General features: G+C 39.7%; 1 protein-coding gene across 4 annotated transcripts in view; it reads right to left on the reverse strand.

Moving 5' to 3' along the window:
* TLE1 (TLE family member 1, transcriptional corepressor) overlaps window positions 1-22,823 on the reverse strand; it is an 84,720-nt gene that overhangs the window by 25,359 nt on the left and 36,538 nt on the right. For 3 of the 4 annotated variants that reach the window (XM_090274202.1, XM_090274205.1, XM_090274204.1), the window contains exons 7-10: window positions 16,091-16,295; window positions 15,340-15,356; window positions 3,572-3,688; window positions 383-436 (exon numbers count right to left, since the gene is read on the reverse strand). In XM_090274202.1, coding sequence (XP_090130328.1) covers window positions 383-436; window positions 3,572-3,688; window positions 15,340-15,356; window positions 16,091-16,295 — 393 coding nt within the window. The remainder of the gene's footprint in view (window positions 1-382; window positions 437-3,571; window positions 3,689-15,339; window positions 15,357-16,090; window positions 16,296-22,823) is intronic. The other variant, XM_090274206.1, reaches the window with a different exon arrangement.

Consider the following 22,823-nt stretch of genomic DNA (forward strand, 5'->3'; position numbering starts at 1 on the left):
TTTAGATTTAGGGGACTCGAGGGTACGCACACGAACACTGTTCTAATGAATAGGATGGTATTTGCAGATACACCCAATTAGACACCATAAAGAAAAAAACAACTCTAGGAACAATCTTATCCCACCTCACGCTCAACTACTTGGCCTAGAGGGCACGGGAAGAAAATGAGCACCAGAGACCCAACTTAGGAATCCAAAACCATTCGGGAAACACTTTTTTTAAAGGAAACAAAGGTTCGGGTCAATTAGAGCATTACTACTCTATCCATGAACAACCATTAAGTTCCTAATGTATATAAGTACGAGAAACCAAACACTGTGGCTCCAGTTCTTTTTCTCACAAGTCACTCTGAACATAAAGTTTGATAAAGGGAACAGTTACCTCGTTAGACACATCCACAACTAAATTGTCATCGCTTTTGTCACCATCACTGTCCTGGAAAAACAAAAGTTTTAATGCCATTTATTAAAGGTTTGAGGCCCAGTTAAATTTCTACAGTTCTTGGTATCAGGCAGACTTGAGATATGTCCACAGGCTCCCTTCCACATTGTCAGCCCTAGTAATTAATCTCCTTTTTCCCTTCTTAATTGACCTGAGGCTACATAAAGCCCCAGGCCGGAATTCTGTTGCAACTGCATACCACTTATATAAATCAGAGCTAGCATATGAGGCTTGGCATATCCGAAGGGCTCAATAAATGTTTGCAAGCTGAATCTCCCGTATAATCTGAAATATGCATTATATCAGGTCTTTTCCCATTAGATTTCACATTAAAAACACTAGTTCATGTCACTGCTATTATGTCTATCACCTTGATGACAGCCAACAAATCTAATGTTTAGACAATTTATAGTTAAAGAGACAAACTTAAACCATGTTCCAATGGGTTGACTAATTACTGCAAAAAATAAAATCAAGCAAGCAAAAACTAAAAACAACAAAGCTAGTTACTGGCTGGAATAACATACCAGGATCTGACCTCATGTTAAGAATAAACCTGTTTAGCCATCAGCTGGGAATATTTTTGGAGAGATGGAAGGAAGATAGGATGGCAGTGTCCGAAGGGCACCAGCATCCTGCAGTAGGGCTTTCACTGTCTCTTCATAAAGCCATATATTTTGGTAATCAGGGGAAACTCCAAGGTTGCACTGATTTTGAAAAAGCTTCAGAAAAGCTGTCCAACTTAATGATGTGATCGCTCCTACAAGTTTGAGGCAGGCTGAAAAAGGCTTTCTTACTTTCTTAGCCAAAAGGGCTGATGTCCTTTAGTGCAGAGTAATACAACGAGCATATGGAAAACGTGGGCTATCGCAATGGGTCCTAGTTCTCAAAAAGAAGTAGGCCCATAATTTATGATCTAAATAGTCCTTTTACTGATGGCATTTATCAATTAAGAATAAACAAATAATGTTCAAGAAATTAGTACAGTGCAAATGTTACCCACATTAACCTTCTGTGGGATACAAATTCAGGCTAGAAAGTTAACCTCAACTTTTCTAACCATACCTAGAGCATTACATGTGGGAGACCTAATTTACTTCCTTGAATAATGTATTACTTTAAACATTGTTATAAAGGCACCATGCAAATTCACTAGTAACAACATAAAATTACAACCAATGAGGAAGCCTAAGTAATTCAAAATAGTCTATCGAAAGACATATTTTCATGTAATAAAAGAAAAATAAATTATACTAAAAATAATTTTCTTTTGCTTAGTAAAGCCCATGGAAAAGCATTAATGGTTTTAGGAGTACAGAACCCAAGGATGGCATAGTAAAAAAAAAAAAAAAAAAAGCTAAAAATCTTTCCTTTTTAGAAAAAATATTTTATAGAAACAGTTAATGTATTGTAGTATATACACTGAACTGGCAAAAAGTAGCAAACAATTTATTTATTACAACAGAATTTTGAAGTGAGTCCTTCAGTATTCTGTAATGTAAATCTTAGCTTTGTATTGAACCCTTCCACAAATATACCTTCACAGTACAGTATATGCCTGTTATAGGTCTGACGCCTCTGCCCCAGGTTCTTCAACATCATCCCAATACATCATCCTCAACCAGCTACACAACTGGACATACACGTGTGTTACAAAACAGTCATGCAGAGATAGACTGTAGCTCACTCACTATTAAATAACTTAAACACACAAGCAGAACAACTTGGAATTGTAACCAAATTACTGAATATCGTGGACCTTTTCACTAGTTTACTAACAGTCAATGCTGTATATGAAGAAGTGCCTGCACCGGACTCTGGCTCTGGGAAAAGGAAAAGGGTCAAACATTACGTGCTACAAGGCCTAGGGTGATGAGGACCAAAATCCAGGCTCGTAGGATATTATTATAGGACCTTTGAGAACACATCCACCCCAAACCCTCAGTTTGGGGACCCTAGCACAGTGATTAAGAGATGGGTTCTACACTCAGAATGCCTCCAGGTTGAGCCACTAACTCTGACGTTGAGCAAATCACTTACAAGGTCTGTGTTTCAGTTTCTTTATAAAATGGAGGTGAGGGGGTACCAAACTCACAGGGCTGTTTTAAGAGTTAAATGAAACAATCCATGCATAATAAAAGCACCCAGTAGCAGACACTAACTTGAGCTGTGACTCAAGAAATGTTACCCTTTGTTAGCGACAGGCTTGAGCCAGCTAGCAGGAGGCAGAGGCCTTGCATGGAAACCTCCGCACAAGCCTGCACATCAGGCAGCAGGAGGTAGACACTTCCTCCTCCAGGAGCGACAGGAAATGGCCTAATTCAGCTTTCCACTTTCATATTGTTCCTGAGACTGTGTTCATCCTGAAATAGAGACTCAGGGACGCACAAGTAAGCTCCAAGTTATCTGTCAGCTGCAATGTTTATGACACCAAGAACAGAGCCAACGGCCATTTGGCGTGGTGTGCTTTCCACGTGAATGCGGTTTTCCCTGGCTCTCAGTCAGCGGTCCTAACCCGTCAGCCAGTCATGTGATCTCATCTGCAGAATCTGAACCACCCGCCTCCAACATTTCCTCCATTTTTACTACTCAACTGCTTACTGTAGAAGATGAACTCTGCTCAAAACCTAACACGAGCTTGACTATACTATCAGAATAGCATCCAAAAAGTTATTTTGTGACACCACAAATCCTACCCTGATCATTTCAGCAGCACAGACTGCCAAGTTTGCGAAGCCCAGGACGAAATGATAATGCAGAGGCCCCTGTTCAAAAAATTAGAATTTGAAGATGGCTGAGAGCAGGGCATCAAAGCCAAGGATGAGTCAGGGCCCTTTCACAAGCGAGGCCCTACGCAGCGGCACAGGCTGCACACCAGTGAAGCCAGCCCTGCATTCTTGCATCCCCACTTAAGAGTAACTAAGGAAGAAAGCTTGAAATTTAATACTGAGCCTGGCAGAAGCATCATTTACAGCTCTAGAGGGAAATAAAATAATGCAATGTAAGGACCTATCCTCTTCGTAGTATTATTTTAAGGGATATGGATTATCACTAAGATCACAGAGTATACTCACTTAGAAAATAAGCAAGTAAGCAACAAATATTATTTCAAGTCCTTTATTCACTTACATAGTGGCTGGAGTCCTTATCATCCACCTTTCTTTTTTTGATGTCATTGGAAAATTCAGGCCCATTTCTGCGTTTATCTGTGCCTCTTAGACTGTCTGGGACCAAGAGGGAATTACTCTGCAAGACAAAAAATTAATCAAAGATTTCTTCCCAGGTCTCTTTTGTACACGTGAAAACCCAACCTGAATGCGATAGCTGTTTTAGAAAGGTGACACCTACACGGTCTTTCATTCCATTTAATTCATCTCATCTGAAGACTTGGCCGGCAAACATTTATAGAACTTTCAGCACTTAAAAGGGAGATCCTGACTATGCAATCAAACCATCCTTCAGGCCCTACTCACTGAAAAAGTTCTGTTCTGTTAACTGTTAAGAGAAGTGAGAGCCTGCTGTTTATACGAGGATGTGTTTTTATTCTTTCCCACTGTGACTTCCTGGGCAAAAACATGAATGGCCTATGAGTAAAACCTGAGGTAATATTCTATTAGACTTCTCCGTGACAGCAAGAGTCAGTGTGTGCCTCTCAAGAAAAAGAAAAAGGAAAAGGAAAAAGAAAAGAAAAAAAAAGCAAAGAGAATAGGTGGGATTAACAGCAAGGTTTCCTAAAAAACAAATCAACACTTTCCACAGCAACAATGAAGAAACTCCTTTGAATTCTTTTAATTTATTGTTGAAAGTAAGACTTGATGTTCCTCGCCAAAAGCACCGAAATTTAAGACCCAGTGAATCAACAGCAAGGCCAGTTCCCACACATAAAAGCAGTAACAAGGACTAATCTTTTCCACAAGCCACACAGGATACTTCCATTCGCATGTGCTTGAGTATGAACTATTGACCCAAAGAAAAGAGGCATTTTAGATATTTGGGGTCACATGACATGATCTGACAGTCTGTCAATTCCCATCTCCTCTGGAGCTAAAGCATCAGAACATGTTACAATGAGTTATTTTAAGTGCCGGATTAGCATATGCAAGGGGGCAATTTGTTCAGTGATGTGTTACTGCCTTGAATGCTGAACAAGCTGTGCAAAAGCCTCCCTCCACAAAGCACAGACAACCCATTTTTGAAAGATGTAGGAGAACTAAGAGGAGGATGCCCAGGGCCAACAGACAATTGTTTCCTTCCTCTGCCACAATTTAAGAGAAAGGTCTGAGGAAAACCTTTATATTAGACCACCTCTCACACCACTGTATGTACCAGGAGCAAATCTTGTACTCGCATTTTTTAACCACCGTGAGTATTATTCATTCCTAACTAGCCTGCAGTGAACAGCCAGGTGGCTGGCTCTCAAAGCTCCACAGCGACAATTGTGGATCCACAGCTCAACCACATACTGGAGGGAAAAAAAACTGGGAACCAGAAGGCAGTCTGGAGCCTCTGCCACTTCAGGAGCTGACTCTGACCTGGGCTCAGCTTTTCATTTAGGACTGCTCAAGCTACACAAATGCCAGGAGGCTTACAGGAAAACAAGGGAAGGACCAATGCAATTCAATATAAAGCAGCTTACAGTAATGTCTTTAGCACAGGTTAGGGGACTGAAAGGTGAGCTAGCTGGATCCCTGAACTAATTACCTTGGCAAATGTCTGCTAAAACCAAACCCCTCCAAGCCAGACCGACATGTCTGACAAAATGCAGAGACTTAATAAAAGTTTTGCAAAGTGCTAACATGCACTCAGAAAAGCTGAGCCAAGGAGGGGAGTAACAGCTTGTGCTGAAGTATAGAAAGTGTCCAAATACACCTGTGTTGTAGATTATATTAGCCCCCAAAACATCCTCTTCCAAACTCTGAGCAGATACATTTAAGGACAGGGCTGTATCAACTGTACATGTGAACCCAGAACCCTTGAGCTGGTAGCCACTGGCAGTTTCAAAGTCTCTCATCAGTGTTACCTTCATTGTCCTTCTGCTGTACCCACAACAGGGCAGCCAAACCACCAAACCATTCAAAGACAGCTTCTAATAATATTATTTTTTAATGATGACAAGTGACATTGCAAACATAAAAGTAAACAACACTTCTGTTAGGAACAAGACAATTTTTGTTAGAAACCATAACAACATTCCTATAGCTGGACCTGTAATGTAAGCATGTCAAGTTTTGAGGCCTCCCTGTCTATATGTTAGAAGTTACTACTGTGCAGCTTAAATAAGGCTTACAATCTGAATGCATTTTTGAAAAGGCTATGAAAAGTTCTTCTCAGTTTGGACAGGGCTAGCAATTAGATAACCCTCCTTATCTGAAAATTGGCCACACTCAAATGGCAGACTTAGACCTAAGTTACGAAACAAAACATCTCATCATACTCTTCGTGCTACAAAACTCATTCAAAACAAGGCAGCAGAGTATGGACTGCAAAGGCTGGAGAGCCATGGTTAGGAGTCAGGGGGTTCCTGGCTCACGCTGCAGCCCCACCTAAAACAGACCACTTCCTTTGCCTTGTCCCCATGAACCCAGTTTTCTGTGTGTAATCACCCCCCCATGACATTCTCCCAGCTCCGGTGCTGCCTTCATTGTTCTTGATTTAAGCAAATAGTTCCTGTCTAATGAACCTCACGTCAGCAACGACAACCTTTTGGCAAACTACTGCAGAGGTGACCCCAAGCTTCATGGTTCCTTCATTTGCTCCCCAGGAACCCAACCAAAAGTGATTTCATGGGTATTACTTACTAGATGTCTCATGATACAGTAATTCTATTTCTCTCATGCTATGTTCTTCCCTATGCACCACCAAATAACTCAGAGGTGGAATACTGTAATTTTGATGGTCATTATGAGACACTTTATACATATGTTAAGTATGAAGGGATTATACCTGGGTATTGACTGAATATCCTCTGGATCTTTCAAAATTTAGGGCTCTATCTTGATTTGTTAGATTTCAACTAGGATAAGGTAAAATCACATTTCAAAGTAACATTTAATCAACATTTAAGAAAAGGCCGTGACAAAAGAATATAACTGAGGCTGCTTCGCTTTGTTATTATTTAAAAAGTCATGCATTATAAACACAGACCTGCCTAAAATCAAGAAGCTCTTCCCCTTAAGTCAAAGTGCCATCACTCCCAGAAGTGTGATTTTTAAACTCACTTTATGTACTTGAATACCTGTACCCAAATACCGTGGCCCCAAATACTTACAAGTCACACTAGCTCTTTAGCCTATGGAGCTTTATTAACATTCTAATGGGCAGAATAATGCCTAATATATGCTGCATACTTTCCCTCTTCCCCTCTCCTAAACACACACACACACACACACACACACACACACGATTCACTTGGCCGTCTGTCCACAATACCAAAAATGTAAACATTAAATAAAAAAATGAACATTTCACAGCCTACCTTAAAATGGCCTGAAAATAGTCCCAAATTCCTACATTTGCTTTCATGAGCCCTACCATTTATAACCGAAGATTTACACATACATACAAAGAACTCCACAGAGAACAATGCAGTCCAGGTACCCACAGCACTTGTTTCACGTGGTGGTGATCACGGCTGGGAGGGATCCCACAGACCTATTTACCACTACAGACCTCTCTTTCCAGACTCCATATTTTGAAAGATTTTAATCTACCAAACAGCACTCATCAAGTATAATTCCTTTTTCCAAGCTTTATTTGCCAGATAAATATTTAATCATGAATCACTTTTTTTGATCAGCATGAGAACTAGTGTTACCACAATGACTGACATACTCATTCTAGCCAAGAAGCTCAATGTTTTATTTCACCTTGCAGCTGGTAAAATTTTAAAATCAGCCAGGAATTTTCAAACACTGTAATTATTAGGGAGACTTCTACTAAAAATGTCCTGAGGGCTGGGATTTCCAGACTGGATATATGTTTTCCTTTGTTTTAAAATTTTGTTAAGAACAAAACAAAATCATCTTATTTACTTTAGATCTTCTACAAGAACTCAAAATAGGAGTTTTATGCAGCCAAGGGAGAATATTTAAATCTGAGCAAATAAAGATGAGAAAACACATTATGATTTCAAACAAAAATTCTAAAACCATGATTTTCTGCACCTTTGTGTTGCATGCACGGATTCACAGCCAAGTAAAATGAAAAGGGAGATACATATCCAACCCGTCTCTAAAGAAAAATAAACCCTCTGGAATATTCAGTACCAGAGATATAAGGAGGGTCCAAAAGACCTCCTCACCCAACTGGCATGACTTTCTCTCCGTTTTATGTTGAAACTACACATGAAATGCTACATGAGGTGCACAAACAGAGAAAACACGCTCCGCAAGAAGGGACGCCCTCTCCCTCTTAAGAAAAATCTGTGATTCTTTGAGAACATAAAATGTCAGTAGGCCTCTTCACTGGGAAGAGGGAAATTGTTTACTATGACTAATATATGCTTCCTGAGGGTCACATCTTACACTAACAGTGTGATGTGATGGTTAAGAACACTAACGAGAGCGCAAAGGAACCACTCAAGAGAAAAAAAGTAGCAAATCTTCCAAAATTATAACCAGTGAGTACAGCTGATACAACCCTGTCCTTAAATGTATCTGCTCGAGAGTCTGGAAGAGGAGATTTTGGAGCTGATATAATCTATAACACAGGTGTATTTGGACACTTTCTAAACTTAAGTAGGGGTAAATCCAGAGCACAGTTTTCCTAACTCAGTGAACATGTTTTGTAAAATCATACCAGGAAGATCCTCTGCTTTAGTTCAATGGAATCACCTTAACTAGATAGTTGGTAGAGGGTTTGAACCTCGTGGGGAGAAGGAGACAATACAGTCTCTTAAAATAAAGCAAAAGTAAACATCCAACGGCAATTATTAAACCATACCTTCACGTACAAACTTCCATGTTAAGTAGAAGAGTCTGTTGAACCTCAGAGAGCATTCAGTTGAATCAAAGAAAATGTTGATATTGGGACTTTATGTTTGGTACCTTTAGTCTGACCGTTCAGGACAATGTTTTTATTTCATGCTCTGATTACCCACTCAAGACTAAGGTAGGTAGAACCAGCTGCTTCAATATGAATAAAAGCAGTCTTTAGAATCTTATTCCAAGAATTTTACTTTTAGCAATTTAACAGGAATAGTTGTTCATGTATGCTGAGGCATTTTGGAAACTCCAGAAAATATGAAAGAAAGCAAGTTTCACGAAATGTTCCACTGTCAGAACGATCAGAACACTTGTTACAAAGCCTTCATATACTCCTCATCTACTCTTGAGACCTCAGAGCAATTCTTCTGTCAACCAAATCTCAACCTTGAAGCCACCAGCAGCAAATCTGAAAGGAAAAACCGCTCACGTATACAGCAAAAGCTAGACAAGTTTCCCTAATGCAAAAATAATGTACATTATTCAAATGGGTTTCTTTAGCTGCCATGCTGATTCCCCTAGGGAACTTTCTCCTCCCCGCAGGAAAAGTGTTTGTGTCATAGGTACAGATTGGAAACTCATGACACCTCATTTATCCTTAGTTACACTGAGGCAGTGGGAACCTAATTTGCTAGCACACTCTACACTGACAATTAACTTCTCGGTGAACATTAAAACAATTAGGTGACGACGCACCCCATCACATCTGTGTGCCTTCTCAACCAACACCTGGCACCAATTAAGTCATCACCCCACGCTGCACTTTTTGTTGCAGCCCAATTGGTCATACACGTCTTCTGCCTGACATTTCAACAAATGTATTTACCCATAAAACTAATGAGATCCCCACTTGTCAATGGCAAATAAGTGGAAAAAAGTGGGGGTGTGTGGAAATGTGTCCACTTGGCAAGCACATCACACCTCAGAAGCCCTGGCGGTGAAGCAGGTCTGCTGAAGGGTGTACGTTGATTTTCATAGTTACAATGCAAACTACAGAAAGAACCAGTGTGTTCTTGAATCTTGATCTAGGAACTCAGTGCCGTCAGATGCAGAAGGGGGACAGTCAGGAGGACTCCTGGAAAAGGACATAGCCATGCAGCAGAAGACAGACAAACCTAGTGAGTATCTGGGCTAGAAGAGTAAGCAGCGAATGACATGATACCCTAGGCATCATGTTCTATGTCCCTAGCTTGCTCTCCACCTGCTTCTCCAGGTAAAGCAAAAGAAATAATAACTTTAGAGCTGCATTCGTTCCCCTAATTGGGACCTTGGTCACAACAAAAGTCAAATCTGTATTTCAAACTTTATTTAAAAGCATGTTTTTGAAGGGCTGCTTAGGGGTTACTGTTCTTCTTTCTGCAGCCCCTACTGAGGTACTTTCTGTTGCAAGACCAGGCCCTGGGACTAAAAAGCACTGGGTGGGGACCTGACTGTGAGTTATTTGGATACCCAATGGGCTCTTACATCCAACTCTCCTTATCTGGAAAATGGGAGATGCAGAGTTTATTGCCTACTACATTTCAGAGGGAATGAAAACATTATGGGGCCAAAATGAAAATGAAATTTAGGAAAAACTGCTCTAAATGATGGGCATCAAGTTATCTAATTACAGAACACAAACTAAGTTAAAAAATAAAAAGAGGTATCGGAGGAAGAAAATAGTTTCTACCTGCTCTTTCTGTTTCTGTTTTTTAGACTAAAGATGCCCTATATACACTATAATAACAGTGAGATAAACCCTAAACATTTCTCCTGCCACACAAAGGCCCCAACACCCACCCGGAGAGACATGGCACCCACAACAGACAGACACCTCCACCTGTTACAGGCACACACCACTCCTACCGACCTAGAAACCGCTGGGGCATTCCTTTCTTCAGGGGTTCACCCTTCTCATGACAATGATCCCCAGAGGGTCCCTTTTTTTCAAGCACATGGTTTCAAATTCTATCAAAAGGAAAATCTGCTGAGGTAACTCCTTAAGAAAACTTTAGTGTTTTCTACTGTGCCTAAATATTGCAATTTTAGGTGATTTATCTCAGTTTCATCCCGTATTTCCAGGCATTTCCTTAACATGTACCAGGTCGAGATAAAGTTACAAAAATTTCAATGAAAATACGTACTCCTAGTTCCACCTAGGATATTCATGAGATTGACCGAGTTCTTAAGAAGCTGAGACTGGTTTCATGGTCCCAACACACTAAAAAACACCAGTAACCATCCTGTCACATGGGCCCTCATTTCTACAACTGCCTCGCCCGTTGTACTTTAAAAAGGAAACCACAAGTAACTTTGTTGAGCATAACTAATAATGCATTTATTGTCTTGCTCGCAGGTACTCAGGGAGAGGACGTTCCTAAAGGTGTGCTATGTTATGACTGATGACTCGGTGTTTCTGTCACCTAAACCGTGGCCCTGTGAGGCAGCCACCATCACCACTGGATAGAAGCAGCTTGCCTGCGTAGTCAGACCTCCAGTGAAGTCTGCCTTTGTCCAAACAGGTGGTCTTTCTATCACCCCACCCCTAGGATGCCATACTCCTAAAGAGCCAATGGCAGATAATGGGATATTCAAAAATAAAATTTCAGAAAAACACCAACAATACAGTTTTCTCATGTCTTATTTCCTCCTGTGTTTCTCCAACATGCTGAGTGTTGTTTTGAGAAAAAGTGAAGTCATGAATGGTGCTGAACCCTAGTTCCTGACCTACCTCGGCCAATTAACTAGGCAAGCAGAACTAGAGAAGTAGAACAAAAAAACATTAAACACAGTGATGGCTGGCATAACTACTTTTAAATATGTTCTAAATATGAAAACCAATAATTTTTGAAGTCAATTACAGGAGTAACAACACAGTCCCTCAGAAACATGATCTAATTCTCTACTGCCATTAACTAAGTAAATATGTGATATGAGATCAGAGGCACTCAATCTCCTTGAGCTTGGTGTCTTATTGATAAAATGATAACTGCACTGCTATGATCTCTAATGTAGATGAATAGTACTCAGACTTTTCTGAACCAGGAATCCCTTTTGAGAATTTGATGGGAGTTATGATCTCTCCCCAGAACTATGTAAAAGAGCACTGACCCAGAACACTACATATAATTTCTAAGGGTTCAAGGACCCTCTGAGGCCCATCTATGAACCCTATTTAAGTCCACAGACCCTCTGTGCTCTGAGTCTCTCCCAAATATCACCTCCAAGTCTCCTCCCTTTTCTAAATGTTCCAAATAGTGATCACATGGGTCAGGAATTTCAGTATTTTCATTCAAAAAATATTTGACTGTGACATTAAAAGACATCACTGGAAAATGGCAACAAGCGACTCAAACAGTGCTTGACACAATAGTTAAGTGCTCAATACATGAGTATTAAAACATATATTCTATCCTATTTTCTTAATAGCCATACAATTCTTAAGTCACCTAATTCTGGATCTTTCAAGCTTACTTATTTGAGTGATATTCCCTTCAGCCAAAATTTAATGCAATTCATCTCTAATTCAAAGTCTGAGGTGTTTACTGCTACTGAAATGGCCTTTGGTAGGTCATTTCACATTTGTTTAACAGTAAGTGCATTCTGATAGTAGGCTTATGTTAAAATTAACCACCACCACCAAGTTTTGCAAATTAGAAAAACACTAGTCAAATCTTAATTTATAAACAAGTCAAATCGCAAAATACGCCTCTTAAAAGTTACTCACTTTATCATTCACCACTTTCAGAAACAAAAAACTGAGAAGGGTGTCCACGTTTTCACTCTACTCTTACTGTTTTCATCTCCTGGGTTTTACATTAAAACGGGTTACATAAAGGCTAGTTACCGTTTTCCTACCATAAACCTTAAGTTAGCAAACAGAATAATTTTGTCACCAAAAATAAACAAACATAACCTACAAACCAGTTTCAGACTTATGGATACAAATCCATACACACCCACACACACCCCTATTCCCTCTGGATCTACATAAGTTCCTGGTTTTTGTACTTCATATAAATGTTTGTTCCCTATAGAAAGAAGAGCAGGAAAATCTAAGACTAGAGGCCAGACTGGAATTTTTCAAAACTCCTTAGTCTTATGCCAGAAGTTTTCTGAGTTTAGCCCAAGAACCCCTGATGTTCCCAGACGCTTACATATCTCTTCTGAGGGCAGATTTTCTTCCTATAAAACAATGTTTCATAACCAAAAGAATGCATATGGTGATGACAATCCAGCTATCCTTTTTTAAACCAGGCACAGAAGACATTTGCAAACATATAAGCCAAAGCCACTCTTCCCACTACAATTGTTTTATTTTGGAAAATAGTTGTTTTGTTAATAATGTTAAAACAAGTTATGTAGCTCTTTTTCTGCTTAAGTGATTTTCAAATTTGTTTTATTTCTAATCCAGCAAAATTTCAAAATAGATAACCCAGATAAACAAAAGTTATCTGGGGTCATCAATAATTTTAATTTAAGGGTATAAAGAACCTGAGACCATAAGGTTTGAAAACCTCTGCCCTGTACAACTGCCCTTAACCCCTCACTGGGTGAAAAGAAACAAAAGCATTAAAGAGCAATCAACTGATTTTATCTGCCAAGTAAAATCTGACTTCATAATTCAAACCACTTTATTAAAAGAGGTAAGTCCTATAATATTTTTAGGGTAATAGTACACATCATCTTATTCCCCACTGCTGCTCACGTTCAATTTTACAGTTTGGAGAGCTACTTATTTATATAACTTCAACAAAATGCCACTTATAGGGACAGTGAGTCATTTGATTCCTCTCTACAGACCGAATTTAATGTTTATGTTACAAATTAGTGTAGTTTTTCCATTTTATATCATCATCACCTAGAGTTTTAAGTTAATGATTAGGCAGAAAACACAGTACATAGTCTGAAAACACTCTGAATATTATAAAATATTCTGAAATTATCATTACTTGTCAAAAATTTGATGTGAAAGACAACATACAAATAACACATTAAGTAACAATTTATTTTATATTATTTTACAGATTGCTTTCTGCAATGTATGCACATTTTGATATGAACATTCACTGACTGCTCACTCAAACCACTGCTAACTAAAAGCAAGCCACAGCTGTCTGAAATTCAAGAACTATTTTGTCCTTCTTTAAGGACGTAAGTCATCATCCTTCCTCCATTCCACTCCCACAATAAATTAAGTTCTTGCTTCCATTTTTCAGCCAAAAATACAAACAGGAGGTTATTAGATACATTCAGAAATACCAAGGAGGTCTGAAAAATGCCTCTACTGGCTTGAGCACACAAACTCCTACTCATTCCTGCCACTCACTGGCATTCAGAGGCACATGCCATGGTACTCTTTCCACTACTGCCTACAACTTTTGCCGAAACTTCCTGCAGTCTGCCTTTTAGCATGTTGGTCTCTTTTCCTTGATTCCTTGAGAAAGGCCTTAGGATAAGTATGCCTATGAATCCCAAACTACAGGTGCACTTACCATTTCCCTTGCATATAGTAAACACACAATCAATAAATAGACAGTGATTTATGGTGAAATCATAGTACTGAGAATAAAAATTTTAAGTCCCAAACCTAGAATAAGTTGAATAAATTAAAACCTGCAGTGGACTAAAGGACATGGGTGGGCTCTCTCAACATCTGCCGTCTGTTCTCTGGTCCAGAATTAGGGTTTCTAATTTGACACTCTATTGAGTGAACATGGCAGAAAAGATGATAATCTACAGGGACACTGAAACAGCAAAACATAAAGGTCACCTCCATAAATCAAAGTCAGTTTACTTAGGTGTGTACTTTGCGAGGAGGATATTTTATTCCCTCGCTATAATTTTTTCTTTCCCCAACATTTTCCAGAGAGACTTAAGAGTACTAAAATTTTAAAACTAGCTACCTGATCCTTTCACCTTTACCCATTCCCCCAACACATCCTGATACATCAAGTATTCCAAGATTTGTCTCAAAGAGAATAGTCAACTACTATTCTACACAAAAATATGGAAGGGTAAAAAAACAAACTGAATGAAAAGAATTACATATCTTACCCACAATCCCATAACAAAAAGTTTATCAGAATTATTTCAAAGTTCTGTATCTCTCTTTTTTTTTTTTTCTGACCACAGTTAAGATTTAAAATGGTCAAGATACTACCATGTTCAAAGGGAGAGAAGGAGGCAAAAACCATAGGCTACTGTAGCTGAAAAGGGGCCAATTTCTCACTCCAGTTGATCACAACATTTGAGAGATGCATTTTAGATACAGATCTCCCCACATCTAACTGGCAGTATGTGTACAGATCAAACAAGCATTATGCACAATGGGTAAGATTTAGGCGGGTGAAAAGATGAGCTCTCCAAGCACAGAACCCCCATCTGCTGAATTTCCTTGTTTTTAAGAATTTAGACACGCACTTCTTTAGTCTAAAATAAATTTAAGTTCAAGTTCACACTCCAAGGACAATTATGAAAAGAAAACTAGATATGGAAACCTAGCAACTAAGATGCATTTGCAGAGGATAATAAATGGTTCAGGTAGAAATAACACATTACTAACCAATTTCACATATGGATTGTGACCACTTGCCTATAAAACCGATTTAAGATAAAAATGAATACTCTTTTAAACTACAGGCAACCAAGACTCAAACGCAACAGGAAACATCTTTTAAGTGGGTGTGGGGCACGTACAGATCACAGCAAACAGCTCTGCCCCAAAATCATGTTGATCTCATCTAACAAAAGTTTTATAAAAACAACAGGGGGGGGGGTAAGTCTTTTTTTTTTCTTTTTAATAAAAAACCTGGTGACTGAGAGAGACGGAAGAATATGCGCGTCTGTGCCTGTGTTTAAAGAAAGGCAGCTTGGGATGCATTGCAGGAAGGGGTGGGGGTATGTTCATGTGCAGCAGGCGGTAAGAGTACTTACTGTGCCCGGTTCTCTGTCTGCTCCCGAGGTTACCAAGAAACGCACAGATATGCCCGTTCAGACACAGAGGCAAGAACAGAAATAAAAAAAAGGGGGGAATAATTAGAACACAAGCCCCAAACAGTTTTAAAAATGGCTTTTATTTATATAAGTCATTGCACATTCCTAATACAGTGATTTCCTGAAAATTACAGTATTTTGTAAACATAAGATTTACAGTTTAACCATACACAAAGCCTATTTTTTTAATTTCTTGACAGAATAAATTACTTTTCTTCAAAAAATTAGTCAAGTGCAATTTTGCCCAATATTTAATGCATACTAGAATTAAAGCCTACGAAACTAAGTAGTAACAGATGCAATTATCAAGCCTCTCATTTGAACACATTCACTTTCAAATTTAACTTCTTATTTCGCCCCATTTAACAACATTACTTTCTTTGAAAATTACCCAATTAAGCAGTTAACAGTTTTCCATAATATGGTACAGGCCACTGGCATTAACTAGGCAGTTGCCAAGATGTCAAGATGCCTGCAATCTAACGAGATCAAGAAATCTACAGATGCCCACGCTAAACCCTGAGAACTTCCAGGGTAAACTGTATGTCAGTGGCCAAGCTTTGCGACAGTTCCTCTTAGCTCATTGTTTGCTCTCTGAATAGGTTGGGGCTTTCTTTAGCGGTGCACACAACTTTGCAGCACTGTATGAGTGTGAGGACAAAGTCCTAATCTGGCTTGCCCGGCCTCTCACCTCTGTGGTGCTCTGCATCATGGTGCTTCTTGTCATCTTTTATTGCCAAGTGAGACTGCCCACTTAGAGCACTAGACAGCGCCAGAAGGCCAGCGCTGCCGCCCAGGGGCGGGATTCCAGGAGGCTGAAGTCCCGAAGGGTGAGGCGTTAGGGGGACTGGGGGTCCATGGCCATGAGAAAGATGCTGAGCTTGCAACTGCTGCTGCTGTTGGTGGTGAGGGAGGAGGAGGAGACAGAGGAGGAGAAGGTGGTGGTGGTGGCGGCGTTGACAGCATCCAGGGAAAAGTAGACATGACATGAGCAGATGGAGGAGAACAGGATAGGAGGGTGATACACACGAAGGGGGTGAAGAAGGAGACAGAGGGAAGAAAAAAGAAAAAATGTGATTAGTACTTACAGTTCATCAGAAGCTTTTTTACCTGATGGGTTGTAATCTTCCCAAAATACAATCCTCAGATCTACACTGTCCTTTCTGGCATAACTCACTCCTGGAAATGGAACTGTTTCTTATCATTTGCAAGCCTAAGTTAGTAAGCATCTCACATGTTAAGAGTTCCATCTCTAAGTGCCTCAAGGGATGAAATCCAGTATGTCACTGAATCTAAGATGCCACAGATTCAAGACTTGTCCTGATTTCAGAACGGTTAAAATTGGGGAAGCACAGATATGCATCTTACAATATAGTAACTGAGTAGTCATCAGTTAGCGAGTGACTCCATTTCACTCCAGCATTCTTGTGTGAACTTACCACACTGGTATGATGAAACAAAACCAAAATATTATCTTTCATTAACAGAACCCAAAAAGCAGGAAGACCCAGCATTTCTTATGCACTCCACCTCCAAACACTGCATGTCCTTATTTCATTAAGCCCTCACTGTGAGCAGGTACTGACATTCCCATTTCACAGAAGGAAGCCAAGGCTCAAAGCAATGAGAAAACTGCAGAGGTAGTCCCAGCAGGTGGGTGGGGAGTATAGTCAATATGGAAATGACCCTAATGGCTGCAATGGTCACTGTGCCACTGCATACAGAAAGGCCTCAGGGAGCCATGCGTGACAGATGGAAGAAGCCCTAGTTAAGGTGAAGCCTTGTCCATCCCTTACTTTCTCTGAGCCCCATGCCCCAAACCCAGTCTTTCAATGTCACAAAGAAAACACTGAAACTCAGAGAGGCCAACCACCTTGATGGGAAAACACTCTCACCAGCCCTATGGGACACCAAGCACAGTGATCCAAGCCCCCATTCCCAAATGTCGTTGCCTCTATCGCTTAACCCATTCCAGAGATTATAAATCTCTTCATATTAAAAAATATTATTGCTCTCGTATATTATATTTAAGACCATGTTTTAGAAATGAAAAAGTATTCAAGAAATGGCCCTTGTACCATAAATCTGGCCACTTTTCAGCTGTCCAACATAAAACTGGTTTTTGATGAGACAGTAAAAACGATTTAAGCTCAATTTCTAAGGTGTAATGTTAGGAAATTCTTAAGATTCTGATTTGTGCTCACTTCCCTGGGACTCAATTGCTCGTTTTATTTATTACCCCCTTGCGTGCACTGAATATATTAAATCTTTACGCCAGATCTTCAGTAATTTCCACCCAGACTACTGATCTTTAATTGAATCCTAAACATGCTCCCTGCCCTCAAGAGCAAGAAAAAACAGCATCTTAAAAGCAGAAATCAGAAATCAGTGTCCAAAATCATTTTACAGTCAATGTTCAACTACTACTAGCATCTTTTTAAAAATCTTTAGGAGCCAATGTTCTCTTTAAACTTCCATTCCGTCCAAAGAGAGCACAGTTCTAATTAGAGGGAAAACGGAAAAGGGGGTGAGGTCCGAGCAGACATTAAGTATTCTAGGAAAGTATTTATAAGCTACTCATTCACCATTTGAGATCATAATAACAATTCCTTTACGCATAAAATCACCTTCCTGTCATCCAAAAGACACTAATTCCTGCTCTGTCGCCTTTTAAGAGTTCGGCAATAGCAAGACATAAAACTGAAGAAGCTAGCGGTGGCCTCACGGTCCGCTAGGCATGCTCATTAGCACTTAATTAGGAACTAGACACCTGCCATAAGAAATGCGCTTGAAGAAGGATGAGGACCAGGTCTGCCCTACCAGCAATTACTATCATTGCTTGGAGAGTAAGAGCTATGTCCGGATATGGGGAGCGGCAATGCAGTGATGCATACATAAGCAAGTGCAGCAGGGCGATTAAGCACGACACTGATTAAAAGAAGATGAGAGAGGCTAAGCAGAGGGGAAGGCAGTAAACTACAGGGTTGAGGACACCACCCTACCACCCCTCCCTGCATGCCCCCACTCCCCCCCAAATCCAGAATCCAGTCACCAAAAGACGACTTCAGAGGAGGAATTTTATGTCAGAACAAAGGCAAAACTTGGATATGCAAGGAGAAAAATAGATTTTCTACCAAACCCAAGTTAGTTTTTAGAAAAATGAACTGGAAAGTAGTCTCTGTTACTGAAAAGAAAGGTTACCCTATATAATAAAGGGCTTTACCACAGCTGTGAAGTAGATGTACGTGGTTATACCCAACATTTAGGCTAGTAACTCAATGGTGATACCCAAGAGCCTAACTGGCAATGGGCAACTGCACTTTTACCCCATCTCTGCTCTAAGCTTTCACCTTTCAGAAACAGCTCACTGTCCATCATCAAAGGCAGCTGGATTCTTCCATCCTTAAATTTGGCCATCTTGAAAGCTTCTGTATTTTTTCAAAAGCAAATCCTATCAAAATCAAAGGTGTAGTAGGTAGCAAAAGGATGGATCCACTATTGAAGATCCTGTAGACCCAGGACACACGGATATCACTGTCTCACATTTACTTCTTTACCATGCCATGTAGAGCTCCCAGATAATAATTTTCGTTTTCAGTTATCTGGCCTTAACTCACAACACACCTGAGGCAGGGAGGGTGGGCATCAAGGCTCCCATTTCACAGATGACAGAGTGGCTTGCCTTGGGGGCTCATAGCCAGAACGATGAATGCAAAGCTTTTGTTTCCCAGAACAGCATTTCTCCTGGACTAGTCCTGTTCACAAAAGACCTCATGTTTCTGTCTTTCCCAAGTAGTGGGAGCTAAGGGCATGCAATACTGCAAACATACCACTGGACATTTACCAGGCGATAAACCCATCTGCACCATGCACTTAGCAGTGACTCTGTTCTTAGGTTTATAACTCAAGAATGCCAACTCTCCAATCCCCACTTCCCAATACCCTGTCCCTACAACTGACAAAGGAGGATATCTTTTGCTCCAGCTTTCTTCCAAGCAAGCTTATGAAGAAGAATCAAGCCTAAACAGAGAAAGCTCTGCTTAGAGTCTCTCAGATAAGAAGTGTTGTTTCTAAGATAAAACATTTATTGAAAGGAATAGATGGCCCACATCCTGGAAAGTGAAGCATCTCTGAAAGTGCAGCCCACCTGCCCCATGTGTCCTTGGAAAAAACATTTTTTCTCAACAAGGCTTACCTGAGACAGGCAACCCAGTGCCCATCACTGTCACCAAAGAAAAACCATGAATGCTATTTAAGAATATGTTTTACAACAAAGAAGTACTGACATTGCTATATGGCCAGAAAAAATAAAATAAATAAATAAAACTAAAAAAACCCTGTAAAACAAACAAAAACAATGGCTCTGCAATTAGGGGAATTTATATGCATCAGTCCTCTGTAGACCCAAACCTGAACTTATCACCAAGGAACCTACAAAATGTTTCTTAACGTGACAGCAAGAGTAGGAAAATTCAACCATCTATCCATTAGTTTACACTAAATAGTAAACTTTTGTCTTAAGTTAATGCTTATAAGTTTATACAGCACAGAACACAAGCAAAACAGTTAATAAATCTACCAGAAAAGGCATTTTTGATAAGCAATGGTGGTTTTTAGCAATTACTGAAGCTATCAAGCTAGGCCAGTGGGTTTTCTAACAGAGCGATTTTGACCCTACCCTTTCCCCATCCCAGGGACATTTGGCAACATCTATAGACATTTATGGTTGTCACAACTGGGAGTGTAAGGGGACAGAAAGCTATTAGCATTTAGTGGGTAGAGGCCAAGAATACTGTTAAACATCCTACAATGCACAGGACAGCCCCCCACCACAGGGAATTATCAAGCCCAAAATGTCAATAATGCTGAGGCTGAGAAATTTTGGTGTAGATCTAAGGTGGAATTCTGTCCTATTATATTAAAATTCAGGCTCTTTGAACACCCAATGACTTGCCAAATGGTTGCTTAAAAAATAAAAATAACTTCAAAATTCAACTATTCACTTTCCTTTCATCACTATTGAGTACCTTGTCACAACTTAAAAAAAAGAGAGAGCATTTACTCCCTAGAGCTGACACCACTAACAATTTCAAAACAAAACAAAAACTTGTTACTTTAAAAAATGATTCAGGAAATACCTACACAGGTAACTTTTACAAGTCAATGTTTCTGGTGCTCAAAGATGACTACCAAAAGGTTTAGGTCAGGGGTGGGGTGAGGTGATGAATGTACTTTCTCTTACGCAAACAATTTGAACAGGCTGAGAGCAAAACAAATAAAACAAACATCAAACCCTGAGTTAATGATACTGAAAACCACAAGGAATAAAGTAACCTCATCCATGTCACACAACAGCCACACATTTAGAATTTTAATTCATCTCCTACCTAGAGGAGCCTGCGTCAATTATGGTACTCTAATGAATCTGACCTGTTTACACTCAGAGCTTTAATGTAATAGTGCACATAGTGTTTCTAATTTCTTTTTCCCAAGCCAGGCGTAGCACTACTTTATTACCAGAATTGCCTATGCAACTGGAAGACACCGGAATGCAAGTGAGGCCAATGCCCACCTCACCCTCACTAGACACCAAGTTCCTTATCACCAACCACTGAAATTAACTTGAACTTAATCCTGTTTATAACCTCAGGAAAAACTACGTCACAGAGATCACAAACTGAACCCAATCCAAACTAAAACTATGCCCCAAAATAGCATCTCGAATGCTAAAAGCATGACAGTCAGTGGAATTTATAGCACTTGGTATTTAAACACTTTTAAAGGAGAAAAAAATGTGAAAAAAAAAGTATTTGTTAACAGTTCTCTCCAAATCACCCTTACTTGATTTCTATTTCCCTGTTTTTTTAAAAGACTCGATTCTTACCTTGGGAGAGTGCAGAAAAAGAAAATTGGTATGCTGCTACACAAGTGGAAGGGTGGAAAAGAGCTGTGTGGCAGAAGAAAAACCAAGGACATTACTTACTGCAGGAAGTTCTCTGAAAACCTCCCATTATGTGAATGACCTCTTTCGTGAAGAGGGGCAAGGGTGATAAACAAGCAGAAACTGCTTTCTGGGGCCAAGAATTCTCAAGACACTTGAAGACAATTAAAGAAAAACCAACAACAATCCATTGAAAGGCACCATCTCAATACAGCAGCAGCACACAAAGGACACACAGAGGAAAAATGATGGCCTGTATGTAGGCAGGCACCAGGATGAAGGCCTAAAATTCTGAAAAGGAATGAACTCATCTTTATTCTTTCTGCATTTCAGCTAATCCACGCAGACCAACTCAGCCTGCGTCATCACTGACTTGCTCATCCAACCTGCCGTAAATGACTGCTACAGTTGTGATGGTGACCAGAACCCTGGGACTTAGAAGCCTGAATTACAATGTTTTAAAAAAGTCATGTTATTTATGTAGCTTCATGTATAAAAACCACATAAGGTTTTAATGAAAAAATGCTCAACATCTTTAGCTATCAGGGACACGCAAATCAAAACCACAGATAGGATACTGCTATATACCCACTAAGATGGCTAGAATCAAAGAGATGGACAATAACTAATGTTGACCAAAGATGTAGAGAAACTGGAATTCTCATCTACTACTTTGGAAAAGAGTCTGGCCATTGCTCAAAAAGTTAAACATAAAGTTACCATATGACCCAACAATTCTCCTCCTAGTTACAGACACAAGAGAAAACATGTCCACACAAAAACTTGTATACAATACTCATAGCAATATTAGTCATGAGTCAAAAGGTGGAAAAAACTTCAATGTCCATCAACTGATGAATCAGGATCAAAAAATGGGGTGTGTTGACCTGGCCGGTGTGGCTCAGTTGTGGTTGGAGTGTCGTCCCATAACCAGAGTTGCGGGTTTGATTCCTGGTCAGAGCACATGCCTAGGCTGTGGATTCGATCCCTGGTCCAGGTACCTGCAATCCCTGGTCCAGGTGTGTATGGGAGGCAACCAATCAACGCTTCTCTCTCGCATCAATGTTTCTCTCTCTCCCTTCCTGTCTCTCTAAAAGCAATGAAAAAAATGTCCTCGGGTGAGGATAAAAAATAATAATAATAATAAATGCAGATATTGATGCAATGGAATATTATTCATCTATAAAAAGTACTGAAAAAAAAGTACTGAAGTACATGCTACAACATAAATAAGCCTGAAAATATTATGTTATGTGAAAGAAGTCAGACACAAAAAAACACGTTATATGACTGTATTTACATGAAATGTTCAGAGGGTGAGAGGAAGCAGGACAAGAACACTGACTGCTAATGGGGATATAGGGTTTCTTACCGTAGTATTACAAATGTTACAGAATCAGACAGTGGTGATGGTGGCACAAGAATATACTAAAACCCACTAAGATGTATGCTTTAAAGGGTGAATTTTATAGTATATAAATTG

Source organism: Furipterus horrens, unplaced genomic scaffold, assembly GCF_987537825.1.
Source record: "Furipterus horrens unplaced genomic scaffold, mFurHor1.1.pri manual_scaffold_4, whole genome shotgun sequence".
In the NCBI taxonomy this organism is placed as follows: domain Eukaryota; kingdom Metazoa; phylum Chordata; class Mammalia; order Chiroptera; family Furipteridae; genus Furipterus; species Furipterus horrens.